The 26,181-nt window shown below is 44.8% G+C and overlaps 1 protein-coding gene across 1 annotated transcript in view; it reads right to left on the bottom strand.

Moving 5' to 3' along the window:
* Positions 1–26,181, bottom strand: part of LOC111151992 (ATPase H+ transporting V0 subunit a4) — a 65,664-nt gene that overhangs the window by 26,267 nt on the left and 13,216 nt on the right. Inside the window, exons 2-14 of the mRNA XM_022510244.1 lie at positions 18,418–18,512; positions 18,232–18,298; positions 17,612–17,715; positions 15,647–15,780; positions 14,454–14,532; positions 14,083–14,177; positions 10,599–10,724; positions 10,044–10,138; positions 8,641–8,767; positions 6,694–6,776; positions 5,969–6,062; positions 3,005–3,217; positions 320–470 (exon numbers count right to left, since the gene is read on the bottom strand). Of these exons, the coding sequence (XP_022365952.1) occupies positions 320–470; positions 3,005–3,217; positions 5,969–6,062; positions 6,694–6,776; positions 8,641–8,767; positions 10,044–10,138; positions 10,599–10,724; positions 14,083–14,177; positions 14,454–14,532; positions 15,647–15,763 (1,180 nt within the window). The 5' untranslated portion in view covers positions 15,764–15,780; positions 17,612–17,715; positions 18,232–18,298; positions 18,418–18,512. The remainder of the gene's footprint in view (positions 1–319; positions 471–3,004; positions 3,218–5,968; positions 6,063–6,693; positions 6,777–8,640; positions 8,768–10,043; positions 10,139–10,598; positions 10,725–14,082; positions 14,178–14,453; positions 14,533–15,646; positions 15,781–17,611; positions 17,716–18,231; positions 18,299–18,417; positions 18,513–26,181) is intronic.

Genomic DNA, 26,181 nt, shown 5'->3' with positions numbered 1-26,181 from the left:
TCTCATCTCACCCACAAAACAGCTACACGTCTGTGAAGATGCTGAGACATGACCCTCATTGAATTGGTAAGGGAAAAAGAACTGAACTTGACTCCCTGTTCAGGGTATGGTTTAAGGGAGAACGGGTGAAATCTTGACAAAGAACAAAGCTTTCACTAATCACCATTAATGCAAGACAACACAGGACATCGGGGAGCGAAACAAGATTTTAGGGATGTCGCACTTATAAGCAATTCACCTCCTCTGCCACCCGAGAGGTCAATCTTACCCACTTTTCATTTTCAAGCTGTCCCATTATTCAATGCATCAGACCCTTTACCTGGGTTTATTTCCCGGTAACTGCCCACACCATATGCATCTACGATATTCTGGAAGCCGGCCGTAAATTTATTGGTCCTGTTAAATGTGGGAGGAGCTGTTTTAGATTGCACTGCTGTCAGGATGGGGACCATGGAGGAGCCACTTAGTTCCTACAAAAAACATTGACAAAAATGTAAGAAAGAGAGCTTTGAGCTGAGCGTCAGCACATGGATCACAGTCTGATCCGCGCCATCCTTTAAAGGTGAACTTGGGACAATTTCTTGACCTCTGTGAGACCCATGACCACATCTGTAACAGTGAAAACCTTCCTAATACTTATCTAATTTATCCGATAGGAGAGTCGTCAAAGCAAGTAGAGTTCCGGCCATTCCCATTCTCCTGTTCCTGCAAATGGACCTGTTGAGTGTAATTCTCTTTTCCTTTCTCTCTGCTCGCTCCCTCAAGAGTTTATCCACTTTCCTAATTCTGCCCCATTCTTCCAAATGGGCCTGACCCTCCTCTGAATTCTGTTTTAACTACCTGCCCAGGCTTTCAAATTCTCATGGCTCAGCAACCCCACAGAACCCAGGAACCTAAAACCAAACTCATCAACTTGCCCCTAAGCCAGGTCCTCTCTTGGCCTCAATGTTCCTTCAGCAGACTCCATTCTCCAGATCCCTGAGCCTCTGGAATCATCAGACGTGTCCCTTCTCCTGGTTCAATCACTCCGTCAATCGATCACCAAATCTTGCTGCCTGTCCCTTTCAAGCCTCTCTTCTTCTTGCTCCCATCCCTACCAGCCTAGCCCCGAGCCTCACCGTCCTCCTCTGTCTCTCTCCCTTCGGCGTATCCTATCCCTCAGACAGCGCAATCCTTCTTTGATAAGAGAAAACAAACAGAGAAGACTGCTCCAGTCACGCTACCCTCCTACACAAAAATCTTCCAAGGCCTCTTATTACCTAAAGAATGAAATCAAAATTCTTCAGTTTTGTAATCAAGACTACTTCCCAATATTGACTTAGACTCTCTTCGTACCCCCACCCCCATCCTACCTTTCTAAAATGCAAACTGGATTGTGTCTCTCCAACATGAGAATAAAATCAGACGCCTTATGCCACTAGAAGTCCTTCAGGACCATGCTGCAGCCTCTCCCTGATCTTCCTCCCATTCTTTAAGCTCTACCCTCTCTCCAGCCCGTGACCTTCAGGTGGTGACCTGCTCACTGATCACCCTTCCATGGTTCAGTCCAGATACCACTTCCTCCACGAAGCACCACTGCCCTTCCCAGTCTGAGTGACATGCTCTTCTTAAGTGCCCCATTTGGGTCATTATTGGAGTATGATATGGGGACATTCAAATCCTGCCTCCTGGCTCCAGGACCAGGATCAAGTTCCTTCTACTTTCTGTGCCTCAGTTTCCTCATTGAAACTGGGGGATAAAGATAGCCCCTACCTCCTAATCCAATCCCATCTCAAGGCCTTTACTTTCAGACCCTCCAGCTGGAAAGCTCTTCCTTCTACCCCGCCACCCGCTCTTGCTCCAAGCCACCTGCTCGGAGGGGCCCTCTCCAGTTACAGCCCTCGAATGGTATTAGGTACAGCCCTCAAATGGTATTGTAGGACTTAAAATTCCAAGGGCCACCTTGACATCTTCGAGTCTCACAGGGTCCCAAAGGCCAAACCATGAGTTCCTCTGCCCTCACGGGATTTGCCAGCCACTAAGCAGGAAGGGCTCCCCACCCAGCTAGCTCTCCCATGGCCAGACCGGCTGCACCCTGCCTAGTCCTCCAGCTCCCTACCACCCCAGAAATGTACTCAAACAATCTCCTCACGTCCTTGCACGGAAACAAGGGCCCCTTCTTCTTGTAGGAGGCGGCCCCGCATCGCCCCTGCTGGCTCATTCTGCCCCCAGTGCAAGCCCCAAGTACAACCTCCATGTGGCCCTCTGCAGCATGTGGTGTCCTCCTCCCCTGGGCTCTAAGTGTATGTGACTCACCAGCTTCTGCCACTCTCATGTGTCCAGGAACAGGTGGTATGTGCTTGGCCATCGGACACCATTCCCTTCTTCCCCAACAGGGTGAGTAGGTGATCAGAGCAAAGTCTCCCTCCCCACCCCATCCTCCCCTGTCCCCGTCTTTACTGCCTGCTCACCACCATTGCTGCCTGAAATCACATTAGTTATGGATATGCTTACTATCTGTCTTCCTTTCTAGAAAGTCTGTCGGAGAAGGGTCTTATTCTGCCCGCACAGCCCTAGATCTGTTCCCGGGGCACAGTGACCATCAGCAGAGGTGAAGGATGAAGGCTGTGACCTCAACTAGTGCTGAGCACAGCTGTGGGCACACAGCGAGCACAGGTGTCTGGTTATTTGTCTTCCTAGCCAGGCTGTGACCTTCATGAGGGAACGGACGGACCCACATCGCATGGAGTGTGGAATCTACAGTCACAACCCGCAGAGTGACTGGCACCTCCATGCCCAATATGCACTTGCTGAAGATCGAAGAAATGTTGACTACTGGCCTGAAAAGGAATTTCTGATCGATGCCCAGTCCTGGATTAAGAACTGAAAATGCGGAGATGAGGGAGACTGTCCTTGGGAAGTTCATGGGATGTGGGAGGCTGAGAACCTCTGAGTGCCTGAGGGGGGCGCTGCTGAGGCTGCACGTGGCACATCCGCCCCCCTCCCTGCTCCTCCTGCCACTCACCATGCCTTGCTCCAAAGCCCTCTTGATGCGCCCAGTGTCTGCCACCGGGAACCAGATCTCGGCGATGGCACACTGCTGGGTGACGTCGATGTTGCACATGTTCAGGATGTGGTAAATGGCCTTCATCTTCTGCACTTTGATGGCCCAGGAGTGCCAGTTGGCCGCTGCTTCTTGCAGGAGGCGCTGGCGGTGAGACTCTGTTTGTGTGATGACCTGGACCGGAAACAACACACAGAGAAACAAGGAACACGCACGCGGAGCTCTGGCACTGTGCCAAGACAGAAATCCTCGGCCATCTTGTCTCCTCCCACCCCGGGCTCCCTCCTCTGGCCTGCCGCCCTCCCGCGCCGTCCACCCTCCTGAGCAGTTTATCTTCCCCTGTTGAGGTTCAAATGCTTGGGCAAACACTGTATCTTCTTTTCCTTCTAAATTCCTTAGAGTACTATTTGTCCTGGATTGAACTGTGTCCCCAAAAAAGGATATATTGAAGTTCTAACCCCTGGTAACTATGAATGTGACCTTATTTAGAAACATGGTCTTTGCCGATGTAATTAACATGAGGTCATACTGGAGTCGGGTGGGCCCTGACCAGCACGATTGGTGCCCTTATAAGAAATTTGTACATCTAGGGGCGCCCGGGTGGCTCAGCCAGTTAAGCATCCAACTCTTGGTCTCCGCTCCAATCTTGATCTCAGGGTTGTGAGTTCGAGCCCCATACCGGGTTCCATTAAAAAAAAAAAAAAAGTAGGGGCATCTGGGTGGCTCAATGGGTTAAAGCCTCTGCCTTCAGCTCAGGTCATGATCCCAGGGTCCTGGGATTGAGCCCCGCATCAGGCTCTCTGCTTGGCGGGGAGCCTGCTTCTCCCCCATCTCTCTCTGCCTGCCTCTCTGCCTACTTGTGATCTCTGTCTGTCAAATAAATAAATAAAAATTTTTTAAAAAAAAAGTAGAAACTTGGACATCTAGAAACACAGGGAAGAATGCTTTGTGTGATTTAGGCAGAGACTGGAGTGATGTATCTACAAACCAAGGAACACCAAGGATGGTCAACAACCACCAGACATCAGGGGGGTGTCTTATTCTATTTGGGCTGCTATCATACAACACCATACCGGGTGGCTTGAACAACAAAAATGTATTGTTCACAGTTCTGGAAGTCGGAAGTCTGAGATCAGGGTCTACTGTCATAGTTAGGCAAGGATCTTCTTGGGTTGCAGACTTCAAATTCTATCCTCACATGGTAGAAGGGGAAAGCATGCTCTCTGGGGCCTCTTTTATCAGGGCACTAATCCCATTCATGAGAGCTCAACCCTCATGACCTAATCACCTCCCAAAGGCCCCACCTCCAAAGACCATTGCCTGGAACATTAGGTTTACAACATATGAGTTTGGGAGGGGGGGTGACACGCATTGGGACCATAGCAGAACAGGGGAGGGAGGATCCCTTCCTAGAGCCTTCAGAAAAGAGGGGCTCTGCTAACACCTGAATTTCAGACTTCGAGCCTCCAGAACTGTGAGAAAATAAATTTCTGTTGTTGTAAGCCCCCCAGTTTATGGTAATTTATTACAGCAGCCCTCGGAAATTAATACATCTATCAAAATGCTTTATATATATATAATGTCTTCAGTAAACGGCCAGTGAATTAATGAAGGAGGGAATGGAAGAATTTGCCCACAGAGAATTTATTTAATGGGATTCATTTCTATTTAGTGCTACCAGTGTACCCATCTCAGCAACTTCACCAGTGGCGCCCCAGGTCATACTCAATAGGAACATAAGTGTGGAGTAACTTCTTTTCCCCATGAAACTCTCCTAAAATCTAGTATGGAGTGTTTGGGGAAAGAAGTTCAAGGGTAATTGAGTCAGGGAACCACAATCTCCTTGACAAGTGACAAGGAAGGACTAGAGGGGATTAAGGAAATTAGGCATAGATTTTTCCAGGAAGGCAAAGATGTCTGTTATTCTAAGAGTTTCACAACACACACACACTCACACACCCCATCTCTAAAGATACTCCCTGAGGATCCAGAACAGTGCTAACAATTGATACAGTGGCCATGAACATTTTAAATTTAATTAAAATCAGTTAAAAATAAAACTCAGGGGGCACCTCAGTCAGTTAAGCATCTGACTCTTGATTTTGGTTCAGGTCACAATCTCAGGGTCGTGAGATCAAGTCCTGCATCAGGCTCTGCACTGGGCGTGGAGCCTGCTTAAGATTTTCTCTCTCCTTCTTCCTTTGCCCCTCCCTACCTCTAAAAAAGAATTAAAAATAAAATAAAATAAAAATTCAGTCCCTCAGTTGCACTAGCCACATTTCAAGTGTTCTGTGGTTACGTGTGGCTCATGGGCACAGCATGGCGCTCGCAGGTTAGACAGCATGTCCACAGAAAGTTCTACAGGACAGCAATGAGTATAGGAAGCAGCGTGATGCGGGCCCAGCTGCTTTTAGGGGATTCCTTTCAAAGCTTTTTGAAGCAAGTGCTCCAATCACATAAGTGTTGAGTGCCACCCAGGTTGACAACACAACAAGAGGCTATGAATTTGGGGTGTGCTCATGTGGTGACACTAGCCTCACTCACTGTTCTTACAGAAGTAGTTGGTCCGCTCAACAACTGGGTGAGTCAATGGAAAAAGAATCAGTCAGACTGGCTGTGGCCCAGACCGGTCTCACCATAAAGGGCTCCTTCTATCCGACTGGGCCAGCCACCCAACAGCTCACTGGGGCAGCGGTCAATGCCAAGCCCAGGCAGAGCTGTCCTGACATCTAGAATCACCACCCCCAGCTTACTGAACACTCTGTTCCGATGATGAAATCTCCCGTCGTGATCGCTGGGAGAGCACAGCTAACATTCCAGCCCGCCTGGAAGCGAGGGCCCTGGGACACGGGACTTCATGGAAATGACAAAGGTAGCCCCCCTCGAAGCCCCCACTGCGGTCACGCGCCTTGGCGCCTCACTCACGGTGATTAAATCCTCCAGCTTCACGTTGACGCCGGCCAGCATCTCTCTGCGCTCTGCGGCGGGCTCCGGGCAGGGATAGATGGTGGCTCGAAACCTGTGTTTCGGACATTCCGAAGGTCACCGGGGGTGACCCCTGGAAAGCACGCCCCACGTCGCCTTCTGCCAAAGCCATCACTTGTGGCCTCTGGTTAGAGAACCACCTTTTTCTAGAATAACTGTCTCTTCGGCAGTCGGAAAACGAGTCCCCATTCTAAGAGTTCCCAACGCCTTGCTCAGCACTCTTTAAATTCAAGCTATGATTCCATTATCTGAGTGAGCTCCCCTCAAACTGAAGAACCTGGGAGCTTTTAGGTAAACGAGACCACAGAATATATTACTGCAATAACAGCTTTGTCTACCGAGTCATTTCCCCTGCGGTAAATGGATTCTGTAGAATCAGAAGCAACTCAGCATGAGGTATGCCTGCTTCTTAGCGGCTGATGGAGGGCGTGAGAGGAAGCACGGATGTGGTTATAATGTCTACTTCCAGGTCCTCTCCGCTCCTGTTCCCACAGCTCTTGAAGATCAGTCGCATTTTTAACGCTATCTGGTCAAATGCAAGAGAGTTGCTTTAAAATCCTGAGGGACCTCAAAGGAACCCCCAGTCAAGCGTACTTTGTCTCACACACCTCTCCACCTGATCGTGACCCACATCACTGATGGAAGAGCCACGAACAGCCGCTTACCCTTCACAGATCTTCTTGATCTTTTGCCTGAGTTGCTCTCCTTGATAAAATATGATGAATATGTTCTTTTTAATTTCTTCTTTCTGGAAAATCAGAACAGTAAAAACTATATAAATATAAGTAAAATATAGTTTTATCTGTATATTTTATCTGTATAAAACTCTATATTATATAATATATATGGTATATATGGCAACATATATATGTAATTTTATATATATGTACCAATTTTTTCTTTTTGGTTATAATGTAATAGAAATGTAAAATCCCGTTTTTAGATTTTTTTTTCAATTTGAAAATTACAACCAGAGGGGCGCCTGGCTGGCTCACTTGGTAGAGCATGTGATTCTTGATCTCAGGGTATAAGTTTAATTTCTATAAGTATAGAGATCACTTAAAAACAATTTTTTTAAGATTTTATTTATTTGAGAGAGAGAAGGAGCAAAAGGAAGAGAGGAAAAGAGAGAGAGCGTGAGCAGGGTGAAGGGCAGAGGGAGCCCAGGGCACAACTCGATCCTAGGACTCCAGGACCATGACCTGAGCCGAAGGCAAATGCTTAACTGAGTCACCCAGGCACTCAAAATAAAAATTTTTTAAAAAAAGATTACAACTGGAAAACGTCAGCTTCTCCCCGTTGATCTAAGTTTATACTTCTTTATGGTTGAGGGCAAGGCCACTGAGAGAGGCCAAGGCAGCCTTAAAACAACAGCCCCACTACTAGCTACAGCAGCCAGACCACAGCCAAGCCCGTATTCAGCCCTAACACTATACTTAAGAGGGGGGTTCAGAAACAAGAAACCATGCAGAAGAGAGAAACCAGGTTATTATTATAAGGCTTAAAATGAAAAAAGCAAACCTAGCTCACCAGAGTTAACTCACACACGATATTTACATTTCCAGGGTGAGTGGATGTTTAACAAAGGTAAAGCCATGTCTAATTTTTGATTCATTGTATGTCCATAGGAACTCCGATTAAAATGCGATTCTCAAGTCCAAGTTTGATAATCCACAAGAAAGAATATGTATTTTACAACCCCACATGAAATTGTTCAAGCAAAGAAATGTGCTATTTTACACTTACTTAGTTTGGGGTAGAGGGTGGTAAAGGCAAAATAATGAAATCCATTGTTGGAAAAGTTACAACCAATCCAGTGTACCCACCACATGCCACTCAGGGCACTGGGATGAGGTATGGCCCCACTGAAAAGCCATTTGTCAGGAGCCACCAAGAGTCATGAAAATGCCCACACCCTTTAAGCCAGTAAACCTATTTCCCTGAATGTATATCAAGGAAGTAATTCAAAAGAAAATAAAAATGACATGCATGGAGATGCTCATCATAGTGTCTAGATTCTGGAGAAAACTTGGAAACAAAGTCCGTAAGTAGATAGACAAGGTCACATGAACTCACTGGAGATCTTAGGCATCAATTGCGAAGAAGATAAAAATGAATCGTTACATTGACAGCTGCTCATGGGAACCCCGGGAACACTATTTAGGATTGGGGGGGGGGGCGCTGCTTTACATTATTTCCAAAGGTTCGTTCTAACACGATGCCCAGGTCGCTCCTGCTCAGGTGCACACTGAAACTTGGGGCGCACTGACCAAGCCCAGTTCTTAGCTCTTGGTGAGGAAGACCCAGCGGCTGCCTCATGGGGCAGGAGCGCTGCTAAGTTTCCAGGACCTGGTACAGCTGCGTCTTGGAAGCATGAACAATTGTGGGGTGTTCACAACAATGTGGGGTGTTCACAACCATCAACTCTTGAATTGACCTTTTATACTTTTTTTTTTTTAACAAAAATTGGGGGAAGAGAAAAGCTAGGAGAAAGAAAGGCAGTAGCTATTAGCTTCACAGAAGTGAAGACCCCTGCTTCAGAGAACCACCCGCCCCCAGATGAGGGCCCCAGGAAACAGAGAACACAGTTCCCTGCAGCCCGCGACACCCACCGTGACGGGGTCCTCCAGAGTCGTGTCCACCTCACTGAACTTCAGGTAGATGTTCCCTCGGCACACTCGCCACAGCAGCCTCTCAAAGGAAGCCATCCGCTCCCTGTTGATCACCCCGGCCGTGAACCTGGGCAGTCAGACAGGGAGGCATTGCTGAGGTCCAGGGAGCGGGGTGCAGGGAGACAGCCCCATAGGACCTGAGGATGCACCAGCACGACATGGAGGCCCACTGCCCTCTGAGCACGAGGAGGACTCCCTAGCTGGCCGGGGTTCCGAGACCACTTGGCAGCCCAGCCCCTACTTGCCCCAAGTCCCTTTTGGCCTCCTGTTTCCTCTGATGTGCTGAGACTTCCTTAATCACCCCAATACTACAAAGTCACTTACTTGCAACTAGAAATAGGATAGCCCGTCCATTAGGGCACCCCAGCTAAAGAAAGGAACTGTTCCAACTGCTCAACAACGGGCTCTGTGCATTTTTATAAATAATATACTAGAAGTGAAACAGACATACTGATTTCCATTTATCTCTACTTTTAAAAGCATCCTGGTGTCTAATTTCCAGTTGAAACTTTTCACATTAACTTTAAAATGGTTACTTTCATTGGTCTTTTACTTCGAACTATGCTGATCCTATCTAACCTCCTGATCAAATGTTTTCAATACATACCCATCCATTGTACTTGGACACTGAATGAAATCCCACCGTTTTGAATCACCACGCACTTTAATACTCTATTACTCCTTCTTATGGACAACGTGATCATATAGCTACCTCATTGCCAATTGCACTTCAAACAGCAAATTTCAAATCTGTTCTATTGCCAACGCAGTATTTCCAAGAGAAGGAAGCAGGGACCCATTGAGAAAACCCATCTAAATAATTCTCCCCATGGGCGCCTGGGTGGCTTAGTGGGTTAAAGCCTCTGCCTTCGGCTCAGGTCATGATCCCAGGGTCCTGGGATCGAGCGCCACATCGGGCTCTCTGCTCTGCGGGGAGCCTGCTTCCTCCTCTCTCTCTCTCCCTGCCTCTCTGTCTACTTGTGATCTCTGTCTGTCAAATAAATAAGTAAAATCTTTTTTAAAATAAATAAATAAATAATTCTCCCCACAACCTCCTCATGTAGGAACAACACAAACTTTGTAGTCTTCAGGCTACCAAAATGTTAGTTTCACCATTAACAAGAAGGTAACACTACCTTCCACTCCACCAGCCTGAAAAGGTTACTCTTGGATTTATTACTGTGGGGAAGTCTATATTCATGTGAAATAGCCTTCTTTCCAGTGGCATGTTCATTCATTCATTCACTTGCTCAAACCCTCAGGGAAATCTATCACACTCCAGGCACTCAGTCGGGGACCAGAAACCCATCCACATGTAACTTTCAGAGCAGAGTTCCACTAACCCCAGCTTTCCCGACACGTAGGCAGGCGTCGCTCTTAACTCCAGGAGACCCGAAGTGTCTTCCGTAAAGAAATCATCAGCGAGGTTGGTTTCCGTCTGAAAGTCAAAGGAAACCTGCTTTCTCTTAAATGTATTTAGGCGATCTTCAAAGCTCCCTACATCGCAAAGGTTTGTCTATTTTTAACAAAACTTTAATTTTCCACAGATGGTTAACAGAATTCAAGAAGTCGAGGGGTCTTTGCCAGATCAAGAACTTCCCGGGTCTTTCACTACCAAAATCCCAAATCAGCCCAAACTCACTGTCGTGCTTTGTTCTCACTTCCACGTCTATTGGCGTGTTTAGGGCACATATTTCCTAACAAGCATCATAATATTTTTGCGTTTAGTTCAAATTGGCACCAGTTTCACCCAGAATGCCCTCACCCCCCTCACTAACAACCACAACATGGGAGAGAAACAAGTGTGATTAGCATATTCCAAACCAGCCAGTTTTCCAAATGGAAACTTGAGGCTCTGGGGGAAAGGTCCCTTTAATAAATAATCCCCAGATAACAACCTCAAAGAAGTCTTGGGTTTTCTTCAGGAGATGTTTGAGTTCAGTCAGTTCTAGGAAGCTTTTCTTCAAAGCCTGCTGGTTCTGGTTGGCTTCCTGTAATTCTCCTTCCAGTTTTTCTAAAAGAGTCTACGCAGAATGGAAAAAGAAGGAAAAGCAGGCAGACGGTACTGAGATATTTACTGTACATTAACCACTACAAATGACTAAATATTAAAGAAGAATTCAGTGTATCATAATGTTGCCAGAAGTCCAGTGGCATGTTTAGTCCAACTCGAAATAATTGCAGAGCTATAAACTAGATACATTTTTATCAAATAAGGAAGATAAGAAAACACTCTGGGGGGATGAGAATTAGCTTCCTGAAGAAGCTAAGGCATTTCAGCAAATTGAATGTCTCTCCCCCATTTAAAACACTAAAAAAGGGAAGCTGGAGTGAATTTACATGTTGAGAATTCCTTCTGCCTCAAACACACTGTAATGATGAAAGATAAAAAGAGGAATCTCAAAAAAAAAAAAAAAAGAGGAATCTCTAGTTCTGGGTTGGAGTCTGGAGAACCAGGTACAAGCAAGTAAAAAAAGCTATAGAGAGAAATGTGAACATAACAGGCAAGAAGACAAAAACAAAGAAAAAAAACAATCTTCCTTCCAAATGAACATAAAAAACAAATCTCAAGAAGAAATCTAATGATAAGAAAGATTTTAAAAAAATAAACAATCAGAACACAAATTTACATTGGGTGAAATTATTTTTGTGGATTAGTCTAAAAAAGAATTTAAGGCTTTTCTTAGAAAGCTCAAAGAGATAAGAGAAGGCATCACTTAAACACACACACATTCACACACACCAAGAAATTATTAAACCAACATGTCCTAAAATGAAAGAAAAGTTAAATATAAAAGGGGAATCATTAAGAAATCTTAGAAAGGTAAGATATAGGTATTGAAATTCAAAAGCTAATAAGTAAAGATCAAGTCTCTATTGGACACAATTAATGAATGCACTAGATTTGGTATATGATTTAAAAATATGAAAGCTCATTTCTCATTTATCCAAATGCCCATCAACAGTAAATGAATAAAGTTCCATAAAGTATGGTACATGTAATAAAAGAAACACTGCCCAGCAGTAAAAACAAATTAATTTCAGAAACATGAAACAACATGGTGTCTTAAAAAATAAAATGATGTTAAAAAAAACAGCAAGTTGCAAAAGAAGAAACATTATGATTCCATTTATATAAAACTAAGATGTGCAAAGCTAAATCATATGCTATTTAGAAGACTAAATATGTGATAAAACTATGAAGAAAAAAGGAAAAGAAAAATACAAAATTCAGAACAAGATAATCTCAAGGTCGGAGGAGTGGGGAGGGGAAAGAAGGGGGAGGAGAAGGAGGGGGAGGGGAGGGGTGCGCAGAAGGCTTTAAGAGCGTCACCATGGTCAACTTTTATGTCATATAGGGTGATGGCACTAGATGTGTGCTATATCATTATTCCTTATACCTTACACATATTTTTTTAAAATTCTACTCTATCAACTCAATATTTAACAAAGACAATTGCCAGTAAATCAGCAACCACACTATGTGAAAATGGATTAAGGTCACCTAGTAAAAGACAGATATTAGTGGCATAGAGTTGGGGGGAAAAATGAAATCCCCATTTCTTAACCATTTGTTCTATCCAATTAATGATTCTATTAAAAATAATGCTGCCTTTAAAAACATTTTGGGACGCCTGGGTGGCTCAGTTGGTTAAGCAGCTGCCTTCGGCTCAGGTCATGATCCCAGCGTCCTGGGATCGAGTCCCACATCGGGCTCCTTGCTCATCGGGGAGCCTGCTTCTCCCTCTGCCTCTGCCTGCCATTCTGTCTGCCTGTGCTTGCTCTCTCTCCCTCTCGCTCTCTGACAAATAAATAAATAAAATCTTTAAAAAAAAAAAAAAAAACAAAAACATTTTGGAGAATCATGCATTATTTAAGAAACAGTTTATAATGCAATAGTAAATGCAAAAAGGAGAAAATTATAATGTAGATTATGGACATATAATAATTACATAAATATATAGCTGATAAGGACAAAACCTGAAAACAGAAAAGGCAGTTTTTGCTGAGATGATGGATTTGTGGGTAGACTTTTTTCTTTTTGAATTAATACTTCCTCTAGGATTGTTATGAAATCCTCTTTAGAAATTCTGCAAGACAGGGGCGCCTGGGTGGCTCAGTGGGTTAAGCCGCTGCCTTCGGCTCGGGTCATGATCTCAGGGTCCTGAGATCGAGTCCCGCATCGGGCTCTCTGCTCGGCAGGGAGCCTGCTTCCCTCTCTCTCTCTCTCTCTCTGCCTGCCTCTCTGTCTACTTGTGATCTCTCTCTGTCAAATAAATAAATAAAAAATCTTAAAAAAAAAAAAAAAGCCTTCAAAAAAAAGAAAGAAATTCTGCAAGACAAGGGCCCAAAGCGAACTGTGTACTCTAGCCAGAAGGACTCCCCTCCCTAGGAATGCTGGGGGAACACCCCACTAACTGCTACAGCAGCCAAATCAGTCTGTCCCCTTGATCAATGGTTAGACAGATACTGTTACTCATAAGCTTGTGTTGTTCTAATTTCATCTTTACAGTAAATAATATCCAGGAGTGCCTGCACGACTCAGTCAGTTAAGCTTCCAACTCTTGGTTTCAGCTCTGGTCATAATCTCAAGGTCATGGGATCTAGCCCCTGCCTCGGACCCCACACTCTGTGCAGAGTCTGCTTAAGCATCTCCCTCTCCCTCTGCCCCCAACACCCATCCTCTCTCCCCCTCCAAAACAAACAAATCAATCCTTAAAAGCAACAGCAATAAATAATACCCAAGAGGAAAATACTGAGTAGGGACTGTTGGCACATATCCAATTATACCTTATCTAACTGGTTATGACTATGAATGTATGAGAGGGTAGAGTTTCAAAACCAACCAGTCGGCCAATACCAAATGCATTGATTTTTTTTTTCTTTTCTTTTCCTTCTTTCTCTCTCTCACTCTCTCTCTTTTTTTTTTCCCCCAGTGGAGTTGCAAGTCTCATATCTCTGTTAGAGTATCTTTATTTATACCACTAACAGCTTCAAAAATGTCAAGAATCTGAAGTTATCTTAAAAGGAAAAAACAAACCCAGGCAGAGATAAGGCTTGGCAGTGAAGCTTCCCCACCTACTTTCCTGCCTCCTTCAGTGGGCCCTTCCTCTTCTGAGGATAAAATATCCAATGTTTAAAATCAAGATCTGCAGGGCCTTCCAGGATCTGGCTCTGCCTACCTTTTGACATCCTCTCCCACTGCCCACCCCTCCCTCCTTCCTCCACTACCAGCTCTAGAAGTTTCTAGATGGCATGGCCATGTTTTCTTTCTCTCTAAGGAACCTTGTACATGGCAGTCAGTCAGTGTTTTATAAAAGGAAGTAGAGAGGAAAAGAAAGAGGGAAGCCTGCCGGCTAGAATGTTCTTGGCTCAACATACCTCCAGCGTAATCATTTCCCGAGGAAGAGGGGTCGGTGGGGGCCTCTCAGGCAATTGAGGCACAATCTCATTTTGCATCTCATCTTCCAGAAAACCTGTGGGATGAAACCCCCACCAGAAGGCCCAAGGTGATTGTGTTTTCTAACCTGAGAAATGGATCCAAGCAGACAGCCGACTTTCAGCCGGCTCAGCTGCCCCAATTGCTCCGGCGACCTGCCACAGCATCTGAGTCCCAACCCTCCCTTTCCCACGCTGTCCCAAGAACACTTTGCCCCTATTCAAATAGGGACATGTTTGTTATAATCCATTCCTGCAAACCACTTACCTCCCCACCAGTTCCCATTTAAACAGTAAACAGAAAATTGGCTTACGGAGGATTCTCTCCAGTGACTCACACCTCCTCACTTCATTCACAAATTTCCTTTGGAAGCTGTTCACATTCACATTCAACTAGAGTGGGGAGAAACCATAAGACCGTTGGTATCAACAACCATCAACGTGTTCCCTTTGGTTTATTTTGTTGTGGTGGTTGTTGTTCTGTTTTGTTTTTTGTTTTTTTAATGCTGGAAAATGTTGCTGGAATCATTTTGGGAAATATTTCCATGCACAAGACGTGAGTTACAGACAAAAACCTTGATAGTCTCACACCTCCAAATGTAATTTGGGGTTATTCTTAAATGTTCTTAAATTCTTAAATGTTACTCTTAATCCCACAAATGCCTCAACTCTAGCCTTCTTACACTTCTAAGAGACAGTCCTCCCACTGACACGGTTTCCTTACTTTTAGCGGCATTTACATCCCAATGAGCCTTGAAAGCCTCAGTGGAATCATGAATGGGAGGGGCTCCTGAAATTGCATAGTTGCTTCCAAAATTACCACAATCATCAACAAAACCACTTTCTGCACAATAAATGTCATTGAGGAGCTACCCCCCATCGGGTCCTATGCTAGGAACTCAGGATGCAAAGACCAAGTCATGACCCTTCCCTGCAGGGGCTTAGTTTTGACCGTGATCTTGGTGAGGAAGTAAAGGGGCAAAGAGTCCAATTTTCTAAATCAGATTAAAAAAAGCTTGGTAAGGAAACCACTTCTGGGAAACGATACCCCAACATCACACTCAAGACCATGTGGCCCTAGAATAACCACTGTAGGTAGATTGTGCGCCGCAGGATACTTTCGTCCTCAGACTGACTAATTAGGAAGTACTGGTTTCTGTCCTTGGAACAAGGTTTGGTAATCTACAGGCCCATCGGAGAGATCAAATTCTTCGAAGACACCACTTAGGAAAGAATGTATAATGCCGTCTAACAAGTACTGACTGTAGTAGGGCTTCAAAACATTCCTAGAGAGGAGATACATATGGAGGAAAGGAGAACAGGTATGCAAATCACTTGCTCAATGTTATCCCACGTCTTAGCCAGAACAACTAGAACCAAATGGAATTCTATCTACCCTGGCTCACGGCTCTTCTCCCTGCACTTGGTTCACTACTAAAAAGTGGTGTGAAAGTGACGTCTATTCCCACCCCACCTTCCTCTGGCCTTCCAAGAACACAGCACCTACATCTTTGAACTGAACCAATCCGAGCTCCCCAAGCTCAGCCACACAGCAATAGGCAGCCTCCACCTGGAGAAACAGCTGGGACAAACACATCTCCTCACTGCGAAACACGGACGCCATCTTGACACAGCCTTGGTCTGTGGGAGAAAAAGATGTTGGAGAGAATAAGGGCGTAGAAACCTTAGATCAAAACTGGCTTTTGTTGCATTATATTAATATCCAGCTCGAAAAAAAAAAAAAAACCAACAGGAATGGCTCCTAATTTTTAAAAATATAAACAAAAACAAGATAGCACTTTTCACTACCTACTGGATTGGCGAAGGATTAAAAAATACGATTACAAACTCAAATTGTAGATGGTATGAGAGAGCAGGCATTTTCATACACTTAGTACTTGAAGTGTAAGTTTGTGCAGTTTTTTCGGAGAGCAATATGTCAGTGTATATCAAATTTTATATTACTCATACCCATGACCCCGGATTTCCGCTGCTCCTCATCCAGACCAACTTGGAGATGTGTGGGAAAATGGATGCACAAGGATGTTTCTGATAACATTGTATATAATAATTGTAATAAATGGATCTAACCTAGATATCCATCACCAGGAAAGTGATTAAGCTGACCTCCAGAACCCAGTGCAGTCGGCCAGAATGAAATAAATCTGTATGTCCTCTATAGGGAAAAAGGGTGTCTGTGTAGAATCCATTCTCATCCAAGACCCTCTGGAATGTGCTGCCACTGCCAAGATAAATTGTTTGCCCCAAAGACCGACCTTCCAGAATAACCACCACTCCTCCAGAATGGGCCCCCTTCACTCATTTCATTTTATAATGTATACAGTAGCTACTATTTGCCAGACACTGGGTTTATCCCTTCCCTGCTTTAAGTTTTCTATTATGTCTATTTCTCATAAAATAAAGCTAAAACCCTCAATTTGTCCAACAAAAAGGCTGCATATCTGGCTTCTGCCTACCCCTCCAGCTTCATTTCTCTTGACATTGCTCTCCAGACACACAGAACTTCTCCCAGAGCTCCCTCCTGCCTCAGGACTTTTGTCCACCCTTTCCCCTAGATCTGGAACCTTACTCTGCCCCCTACCCGTATCCCACACACCCAACATAATCCCGTCATGGGAGCCTCAGTGTCAGGACCCTCTTCCTCCATAAGCCCTTCCAGACCACCACCAACACCAGGTGAACAAAGCACCCCCAGAATAAAAATCCCAGAATATAAATCGCCAGCAATTACTTATTTAACATTTGTGTTGCCCACTAGCTAGTAAATTTCATGAGGTTAGAACTATGCCATGTTTTCCGTTCTATCACCAGCCCAGCTCAGCCACAAAGCTGATGCTCAGAAGCTAGCTCCCAATGTACTAGTTAGAACCCAAACATCTGGCCTTAACCTCCATTTTTTGCCTTTTGACACCTAGAGGAATCAAAACTTTTCATACTCCCCCTTCTGATAAAGAAGGCAATGTTTCCATAGAAGAGAGACAGACATACATTAGCACCAAGCAGACCAAGAACCCAGGGTGAAAAGCCTTCTTACCCCAGCTTTGTCCCAGCAGGTCCTAGGCAGGTGTCTGCGATAGGGCAAGGGCTGCCGCTCTCGGTGCTTCCTCAGACCAACCCCACCAACCATGCCCCCCCCCCCCCCCCCGCTGCCCTGGGCCAGTGGTGTTTGGTCGGGGCTTGTGAGTGGCAGGCCGGGACCAGCCTGGCTTGGGGGTTCCTCAGGTGGCTTCCCTGCGGCCACCAGCCCCTCCCAGGACTCCTCCTCCCCAGGTGCTCTGGAGCCCAGAACAAGCTCTGCTGTATCAACACCTGCCCGTGGGCGAGGACAAACCTGCCTCACCGGCCAGCCCTGCTCAAACCCCCTCCCTCCCCCAGCCACCTGTGCTCAGGGCCACGACCTCGGGGCCCCACCGGGAAGCGGTGACTTTCTTCTCTAAGGAAAATAACTCACCCCACAGCCAGTAGAAGTTTTGGGAAAGGTTTCTAGAGGCCTTTGAAGGGCCCTAGAGACGACCTTCCAGTGTGTCTACGAAGCACATCAACCACTCCTTGTCACTGGAAAAATGAAGTCGTTCTGGAAACGAAAAGAATATCGCGCCCCCCCATCCTCACCACGTCTTCGAAAACACTTTACTTTTAAAAGAGAATCCACCGATGACAAGTCCGTAGCAAAAAGTCACGCTTCTGGCCTGACCCAGGTAAACAGGGTCAGGGCCACACGTAGGAGTCACCCTTCACTCCTATTCCTGTCTTCCCCGTTTAGTGGGGCAGGCGGGGGGCTAAGGAGTGAGGGGTGAAGCGGGTACAGCCGCGTCTCCTGGTTTGGGGTAAGTTCCTCTGCAGAGGCCGCTTCATGCCCATTAATGAGCTTGGCACGGGGGCAAATCCCCACACGCACCTACCCGGGGTGCCTGGAAGAGGTACCCTAGAATGAAAGGGGGGCTATTTTTTGTTTGTCTTTTACTTTTTATTGGGGAAAAACTGAAGCATCTGCGAGAGTATAGAGAACGCGAGAAGGAAGCCCCACGGACAGCATCGCCTGTTGAATTCTGTAATCGAGTGCGGACTCACCTGGGCCAAGTGCTGAAGGGCTGAGCTCAGGAGCGACAAGGCAGAGCTGAAGGATTAGAATGGAAAACTACAAGGAGAACGAGCAACATTCATTCTGCCTCTCTCGTCAGGGGAAGTTGAGGCAAGGGGGAGCCTCCTACCCCCCACAACCAATGCCTCCCTCCTCCTGCCCCTTCCCCTACCCACCTCTCATTCTGTTCTTCTGCCCAGCTGGGGGTCGCGGTGTCTCCCCCTCCGTGGATGGGGCAGCTGTCCTCAAACGTCCCGGGACCCAGGAATCACTGAAGGACACAGAGAGAAAAAGCACATCTTGAGGGTTAAGAGCAGAGTTTAGAACCAAACTGCCTGAGCCAGCATCCCAGCTCTCATTAACCCTGTGCGACCCCGGGGAAGCAATTTAAGCCCAGGTTCCCAGTGCCCTTCTCTGCAAAGTATAACAGAATATTGGGTAGTTATTGTGAATGTAGAAGTATATAGGAGGGAGACTGTATTTCAAGGCTTGCTTTTTTTTCCTCCTAAAAGCCCTAAGTGGAGGGTGTGGCACGTTCATCGGACCCCTGCCAGACAATAAATTAATGCAATCTGTCAAAAAGGCAATTTGCATATCCTCGGACCCAGTGATCCCACTTGAGGAACTTCATCCTATGAAAAAATTTTTAAGGTGGTATAATGTCTATTGCAGCATCCTGTGTCCTGAGTGTGTAACCATAAATGACCTGAATTCTTTCATCCATCCAATAAATATTTATTGAGAGTGTACTATGTGCCGCTCTGTTCTGGGCTCTGAGGATAGGGCAGTAAGAGACAAGGTCCCTACCCTCATGAAGCTTGTGTCCAGAAGGAAAGAGACAAACAGTAAACAAGTAATAAATTAACAAGATATTGCAGATTATGAAAAGAGCCAATATAGGAAGGCTAGGCTTCAGAGAAAGGAGGAGGGGCTACTTTAGATTAGCAAACTCAGCCGTGGAGCTGAGGTTTAGAGGATTAAAATGAGCCCGGCTTGCACAAAAGGAGTTGGGGGAAGGGAGCCAGGCAGCAAGGAACAGCCAGCCATGCAGGAGCTCATCCCCATAGCTAATGTATCTCTTGAGTGCTCCCCCGGATGCTGGGCATTGTCTCTATGCCTACAGAGCACATTTCATTACTTTACATGTGTCAATCACATCATCTTTTCAATAACCCTATGAGGTTGGCGGTGTTCTTAGTCTCAAGTCACATACAAGGAAACAGAGGCACAAAAAGGCTAAGCAAGTGGTGGGAGGTCACACACCGCTCAGGACAGGTCCTCTAACGGCATAGTCCCTGTTTACACCTATGCAAGGTGTTGTCTCACAACGTGTTCAAGCAACGGAAAGGAAGCCAGTGTGGCTGGGGCAAGTGTGTCAGAGCAGAAGCAGGAGCCAAGCCAAGGATTGTTCTGAGGGGCTGATAAGAAATTTGGATTTTTGGATTTTATTCTAATCACTGGGAAGCACTTGGAAATTTTGAAGCAGGGGAACGACATTCCTTACTTGATTCGCTTTTTTAAAAAAAATTTCTTTGACTTCTGCTTCTGGAAAGATGGAGTAGAAATACTTTTTCTTCCCAATAAGTAAAACAGAAAATTCTAAACATTATATACATAATAAATATTAGAAGGCTCTGATAGGTAGAGAGAAGACCTTTTAGGAAACTCAGGGTCTGAGAAACGACAGAGGTGAGTTCTCTGGGGTTTCTTTCGCCTATTACATTCTAGGCTTGCAGCAAGATATGCAGATAGAAAAAAATCCCAAATAAAGCCTGTTCTCTCTAGCCAAGGGATCAGGAAAGGGGCAGCCTAGCAAGAAAGAAGACTTCCAGATAATAATCACTCTAATTCAGCCGAACACCACAGAAAAAACTATGGTCCCATGCCCACTCATGCCAGCAAAGCCCAAGTAGAAAGCCCAGACTTCTACTCTCACCCAGATGTACCAAAGTGACACCCCTAGTATTATGTCAGAGAAGGCCAAGTGCAGAGTCTGAACTCCCAGTCCCACCCTGTGATAATAAGGCACCCCTTGTTAGCCTCGTTGGGTGGTATCAGAAGAGATCTAATGAGAACTCCCTGACTGTTCATCTGTAATGGGACCACCCCCTCACTGGGGCATGGAGGTCTTGTGAAGAGCAATAACCAGGCACTCCTCTCCTCCCAGAGAGGGTCATATCAATAGAGGCCTAATGAATAGAAGAATAAAGTAGAAGAAACTACTCGAGCTGATTTCAAGACTTACTGTACAGCTACAACAGTCAAGACTGTGGTCCCGATGGAAACATAGATACACAGGTGAATGCAAGAAAATAGAGAACCCAGAAATGAACCCACAACACAAGTCAGGTCAACTGATGTTTGACAAAGGTGGAATGCATTTCAGTAGAGGTAGGATCACCTTCTCAGCAAATGGTGCTAGACCAACTGGACATCCATGGGTTAAAAACAGAACCAAGACCTAAACCTCATACCCTCTACAAAAATTAACTCAAAACGGATCATAAATTTAAAACGTGAAACTAGGGGCACTTGGATGGCTCCGTCAGTGAAGCATCCCAGTCTTGATTTTGGCTCAGTTCATGATCTCAGGGTTGGGAGATTGAGCCCTAAGTCAGGCTTCTTGCTCAGTGGAGAATCTGCTTGAGATTCTCTCTCACCCTCTGCCCCTCCCCTCCTCCACGTGTGTGAAAGCCCATGCTCTCTAACTCAAGGAATGAAGGAAGGAAGGAAGGAAGAGGGGGAGGGGGAAGGAAAGAGGGAAGGAAAGAAAAAAAAAAGTAAAACTATAAAACTGAGAAGAAACATAGTAGAGCATTTTCAGAACCAAGGGCTTAGTGAAAAATTCTTAGATAAGACATATAAAATGCAATCCATAAAACAAACCAAAAAAAAAATGATACAAAAGTTTTCTATGCAAAAGATCCTGTAAAAAGGATAAAAAGAGGGGAGCCTGGGTGGTGTCATTGGTTAAGCACAGACTCTTGGTTTTGGCTTAGGTCACGATCTTAGGGTCATGGGATTGAGCCCTAGGAAAGGCTCTGCAGTCACCATGGGGTCTGCTTAAGACTCCCTCTCCCTCTGTCCCTCCCCCTGCCCTCTCCCCACTCACATGCTTTCTCTCTTTCAAATAAATAAATAAATCTTTTTTTTTTAAAGATTTTATTTATTTATTTGTCAGAGAGAGACAGAGCGTGAGCACAGGCAGACAGAGTGGCAGGCAGAGGCAGAGGGAGAAGCAGGCTTCCCGCAGAACAAGGAGCCCAATATGGGACTCGTTCCCAGGACGCTGGGATCATGACCTGAGCCGAAGGCAGCTGCTTAACCAACTGAGCCACCCAGGCGTCCCTTTTTTTTTTTTTTTTTTTTTAAAGGACAAAAAGACAAACTAAAAGACTGGGAGAAAATATATGTAAGCCATATATCTGATAAAGGACTCAACTAGATAAAGAAAACTGAAGTTTTCAAACTTCAACAATAAAAAATCCAATTAGAAAATGGGCCAAAGCCATAAAGAGACATTTCACCTAAAAGGACGCACAGATGGTAACTAAGAGATGTTCAACATGACTAGCCATTAGGGAAATACAAATTAAAACCATGATGCGATACCAGTATATACCTATTAGGTCAGCTCAAATAATAAATTGTGACAATTCCAAACACTGGCAAAAATGTGGAGAAACTGGATCTGTCACGAGTTGCCAGTGGAAATGTGAAATGCTATACTCTGGAAAACAGTCCGGCAGTTTTCTAAAAGGCTAAATAGGCATTTTCCTTAGGACCCAGCTGTCACACTCATGTCACTTATCCCAGAGAAATGGAAACTTACATTCATCAAAACAAAAACCTATATATCAATCACAGCAGCTTTTTTTGTAATAGCCCAAAGCTGGAAACAACCAAAACTTCCTACTTAGGGCATATCCATATGTTAGAATATTACTCAGCATGAAAAGTGATAAATTATCAATAAACACAACTTGGGTAGATCCCAAGGTGATTATGCTAAGTGACAAAAACCAATCTGAAAATGTCACGCGGTGTATGATTCCAATCATATAACATTCTCTAAATGACAAAAATGATAGGGATGGAGAACAAACTAGCTGTTGTTAGGGATTAGGACTGCTGGGAGTGGTGGAGGGGGCTGGTGTGTGTGCACAGGTCTCTGAAGGGATAACGAGGGAAATCTTCACAATGACAGGAGAGTTCTCTGTCTTGATTATGGGGCTGGTTATGTGAATTCATGCATGTGATAAAAATGACATAGAACCATATACAAGCCTTATATCATTGTCAGTTTCCCCGTGTAACCAATGGGGGAAGACTGTGTGAGGGGTATATAAGATCTCCCTGTTCTCTTTGCAACTTTCTGTGAAATCTATAATTATTTCAAAATAATTTTTTTTTTTAAGATTTTGGTAAGAGCAAGGAACACTTGTGCTTAGCTGTCATTACACCATGGAGCGAGGACAGAGATCAATCTCTGGAGATGTGTGTTCTAAATCAAATTAGCCTGAGAGATTTGAGCAGCCCCGGGGTGGGGGTGGGGGTGGGGGTGGGGACAGCTCCCCATCAAGAGACTCAGTTTCTTTACTGCCAAATGAAGATACTGAGCCAGACTGGTGCTTTTCAGACTGGTGCACAGAACCCTGGAGATTTTGCAGAACCCTTTTCAAGGACGACTTTGCAGAAGAAGGAAAGGATAAGGGGGTTAAATGTGTGTGGTAAAATACAGGGTAGCGGGGCACCTGGGTGGCTCAGTGGGTTAAGCCTCTGCCATCAGCCCAGGTCATGATCTCAGGATCCTGGCATCAAGCCCCGCATCAGGCTCTCTGCTCAGCGGGGAGCCTGCTTCCTCCTCTCTCTCTGCCTGCCTCTCTGCCTACTTGTGATCTCTGTCTGTCAAATAAATAAATAAAATCTTAAAAAAAAATACAGGGTAGCTATTAAAACAGCATGAAAAGCGTTCTACTGACAAGGAAATGCGTTTTTGGAACACTGTTGATAAAATATTTTATGAAACAGAGTCCGGGGAGGGGGGAAAAATATTTTATGAAACAGTGTATATATAGTATCATTGAATTTTTTTCAATATGAATAATCCGCATAGAAAGATGTGGAAGGAAATACACTGAAGTCATAACAATGGGTTGGGTTTGGATCTCGATTTATGTACTTAGTCCTTTTGTTTATTCTCTGATATTTCTGTAACAAACACATAATGCTCTTGATACAGATCTTAAACCTTGGGGACAGATGGCTTGCAGATTTCATAATGTTCTCTATTTAGTAAGTTAAGCCAGATACAGACGATATATTATATCCCTGTGGGTCTTGGGGGCAGCACCCTGTAGTCAAATCATGTTAATCCTTCTGTACTTAAATATTTACATTCTTACTATGAAGAATCAATAGAAATCATACCTGCCTCATGTTAAATCAGGTCAGATTGTGCTGCAGAGTCCATAAAAACTGTTTTTGTTTTTAGAGCTTTATGGATTTCTGCATTGTAAATAATAGTTACTGTCCACAAAGAGAGAAACAATACAAAAAATTCCTTGGGGGAAAACTTGTCAGTCCTTAGCGATACAATGTTACAAAATGAAATGGCAACTTGAGCCGGCTTCCTATTCACAGCTGGGTAAGTTGTAAAATGGATATGGAAACTGATCAGAGAAGAGACAGAAGATAACAGTTGTGCAAGAGCAAAGATAGAAATAGGGCGCATTTCATTTCCATTGAGCATTACTGGTGCTTTGCCAAGCCAAAGGCTAAGCATCTACAGAAACTTCCAGAAGTGTGTCTTGATGTAGCCACTTACTCATTCCGTGGTTATTTTGGAATATGTCAGGCTCTGTTTTAGGCACCACAGTTATTTGGGGAGTACCTACAATGTGTCAGGCTCTGTTTTAGGCTCTGCAGAACAGCTGGAAACACAACCAAGTCACTGCTTTCGTGGAGCTTGCGTTTTAGCGGAGGAAGGAGAGACCATATCTAAAGCAGTGGACAAGTCAATAGATACTGTCTAAGGCAGAGAAATCAAGAATAGCAATGGCAGCTTATTATCTAGAGATTTTGAAAGTAACCACAGGAAGAAAAAACTAGACAAAAGTAATCCTAAGGGAACAAAATTGCACATGGATGGGAGCAGGAGACTTTATCGTTATTTTGATAAACTCTTTGCACCACTTGATTTTTTTTAATTGGCATCCGTTGACTATTTTATTTAAATTTTTAAGGATTTTATTTATTTATTTATTTGGCAGAAAGAGAAAGAGACAGGCAGAGAGAGGGAAGCAGGCTCCCTGCTGAGCAGAGAGACCGATGCAGGGCTCGATCACAGGACCCTGGGATCATGATCCGAGCTGAAGGCAGCGGCTTAACCCACTGAGCCACTCAGGCGTCCCATTTTATTTTTTTTTAAGATTTTATTGATTTATTTGATAGAGACAGAGAAAGAGAGAGAGAGCAAGAGAGGGAACACAAGCAGGGGGAGGGAGAGAGGGAGAAGCAGGCTTCCTGATGATCAAGGAGCCCAATGAGGGGCTCGATCCTAGGACCCTGGGATCATGAACTGAGCCAAAGGCAGCTGCCTAACGATCGAGCCACCCAGGGGCTCCCCCATTGACTACTTTAAAGAAAATCAAACATTTAATTAAAACTAAATTTTCATTGACAATAAAAGAAAATCATCTCAAAAGTACTGAGTAACTATGATGTGCCAGACAAGGTACAACATGAACAAAATAGTTCCTGTTCTGGTGAAGTCTAGCAGGACAGTCAAACGTAATAATCCTAATTTCGATGGCTAATACCCAAATGAGGTTTTCTATGACCTGATGTAAGACAAAGCCCGAAGAAATAGGTATAATTTAAATCCTCATTGTTGTGATTTACCTGGTTTACAGATTAGGAATCTGAGACGGGTGACAAGTCCAAGGTTGCTCAGCTAGCAAGTGGTAAAACGGGGACTTGAACCCTGATAGCGCGTCTCCAAGAGCTGAGACACTCTGGTCTCAGTAATCAGATTATTAAATAACCACAGGGACAAATGTGTTATAACTGCGATGGGTACACAGAAGGAGAAAACACAGCTCTCTGGGCTGCACAATCCGACTTCTTCCTTGGGGAAAGAAGTCCGGATAAATAGGGCAGAGAGAAGGAGTGCCGGGGAGTGGGACTGCACTGGCGCAGGAAGCCCAAGGAGGACAGCCACAAGCCATGGACCCTATTAAGGACTGTGGCTTTATCACAAGAGCGGCTGGTGCCCTTGATGGGTCCAGAGCCAGGGGCAGGGGTGGTAAATGCAGAGCGGGTAGGGAGGGAGGCAAGAGCCCCAGCAGGCAGAGCCATGGTCCAGGCGAACCATAAGATATTGTTTTATTTTTAATATCCTGGGGGACAAAATGGAAAGCACCCAGAAAGCACATCCCTGGCATATGAAGTCGGGAGAGCGCTGGTGTGAGTTGTCAGCGGAATGAGCTGCTCTTTTCATAAAACGCCATCTTTACTTGGAGGAACAGTTGACAAGTGATGCTTATTCAGACAGAGGCATTTGGCGGGCGCATTCTCAGAGCCGATCCAAACGATTCTGTCATTTCAAAGGAAAACAACCGACATTGTTTGTTGCCAATGATGAAATTCTAACTTTCAAACCACAATTAAAATTTTGGAAAACTTTTATGCGCCAACAGGAACTTGACAGCTTCTCAACGCAGAAAACTTTTCTGATGAGGATATTTCTGTGGGGGATATCTATAAATGTGATTTTTTTTTTTTTTGAAGTGGTTGTATGATGAAATGTGACAGCATTTGGGAGATCTGCAAAACTCAGGGAACCGATATTTCCCAAATGCCCAATTCATGATGTTATATAGCCACATTTGGGCAAATGATCCATGGAAATTACACGATTAGCCAAGGGATTGTAATGA

Source organism: Enhydra lutris, unplaced genomic scaffold (genome assembly GCF_002288905.1).
Source record: "Enhydra lutris kenyoni isolate GAN:26980312 unplaced genomic scaffold, ASM228890v2 scaffoldscaffold27, whole genome shotgun sequence".
In the NCBI taxonomy this organism is placed as follows: domain Eukaryota; kingdom Metazoa; phylum Chordata; class Mammalia; order Carnivora; family Mustelidae; genus Enhydra; species Enhydra lutris.
This window is presented reverse-complemented; position numbering and strand designations above follow the sequence as displayed.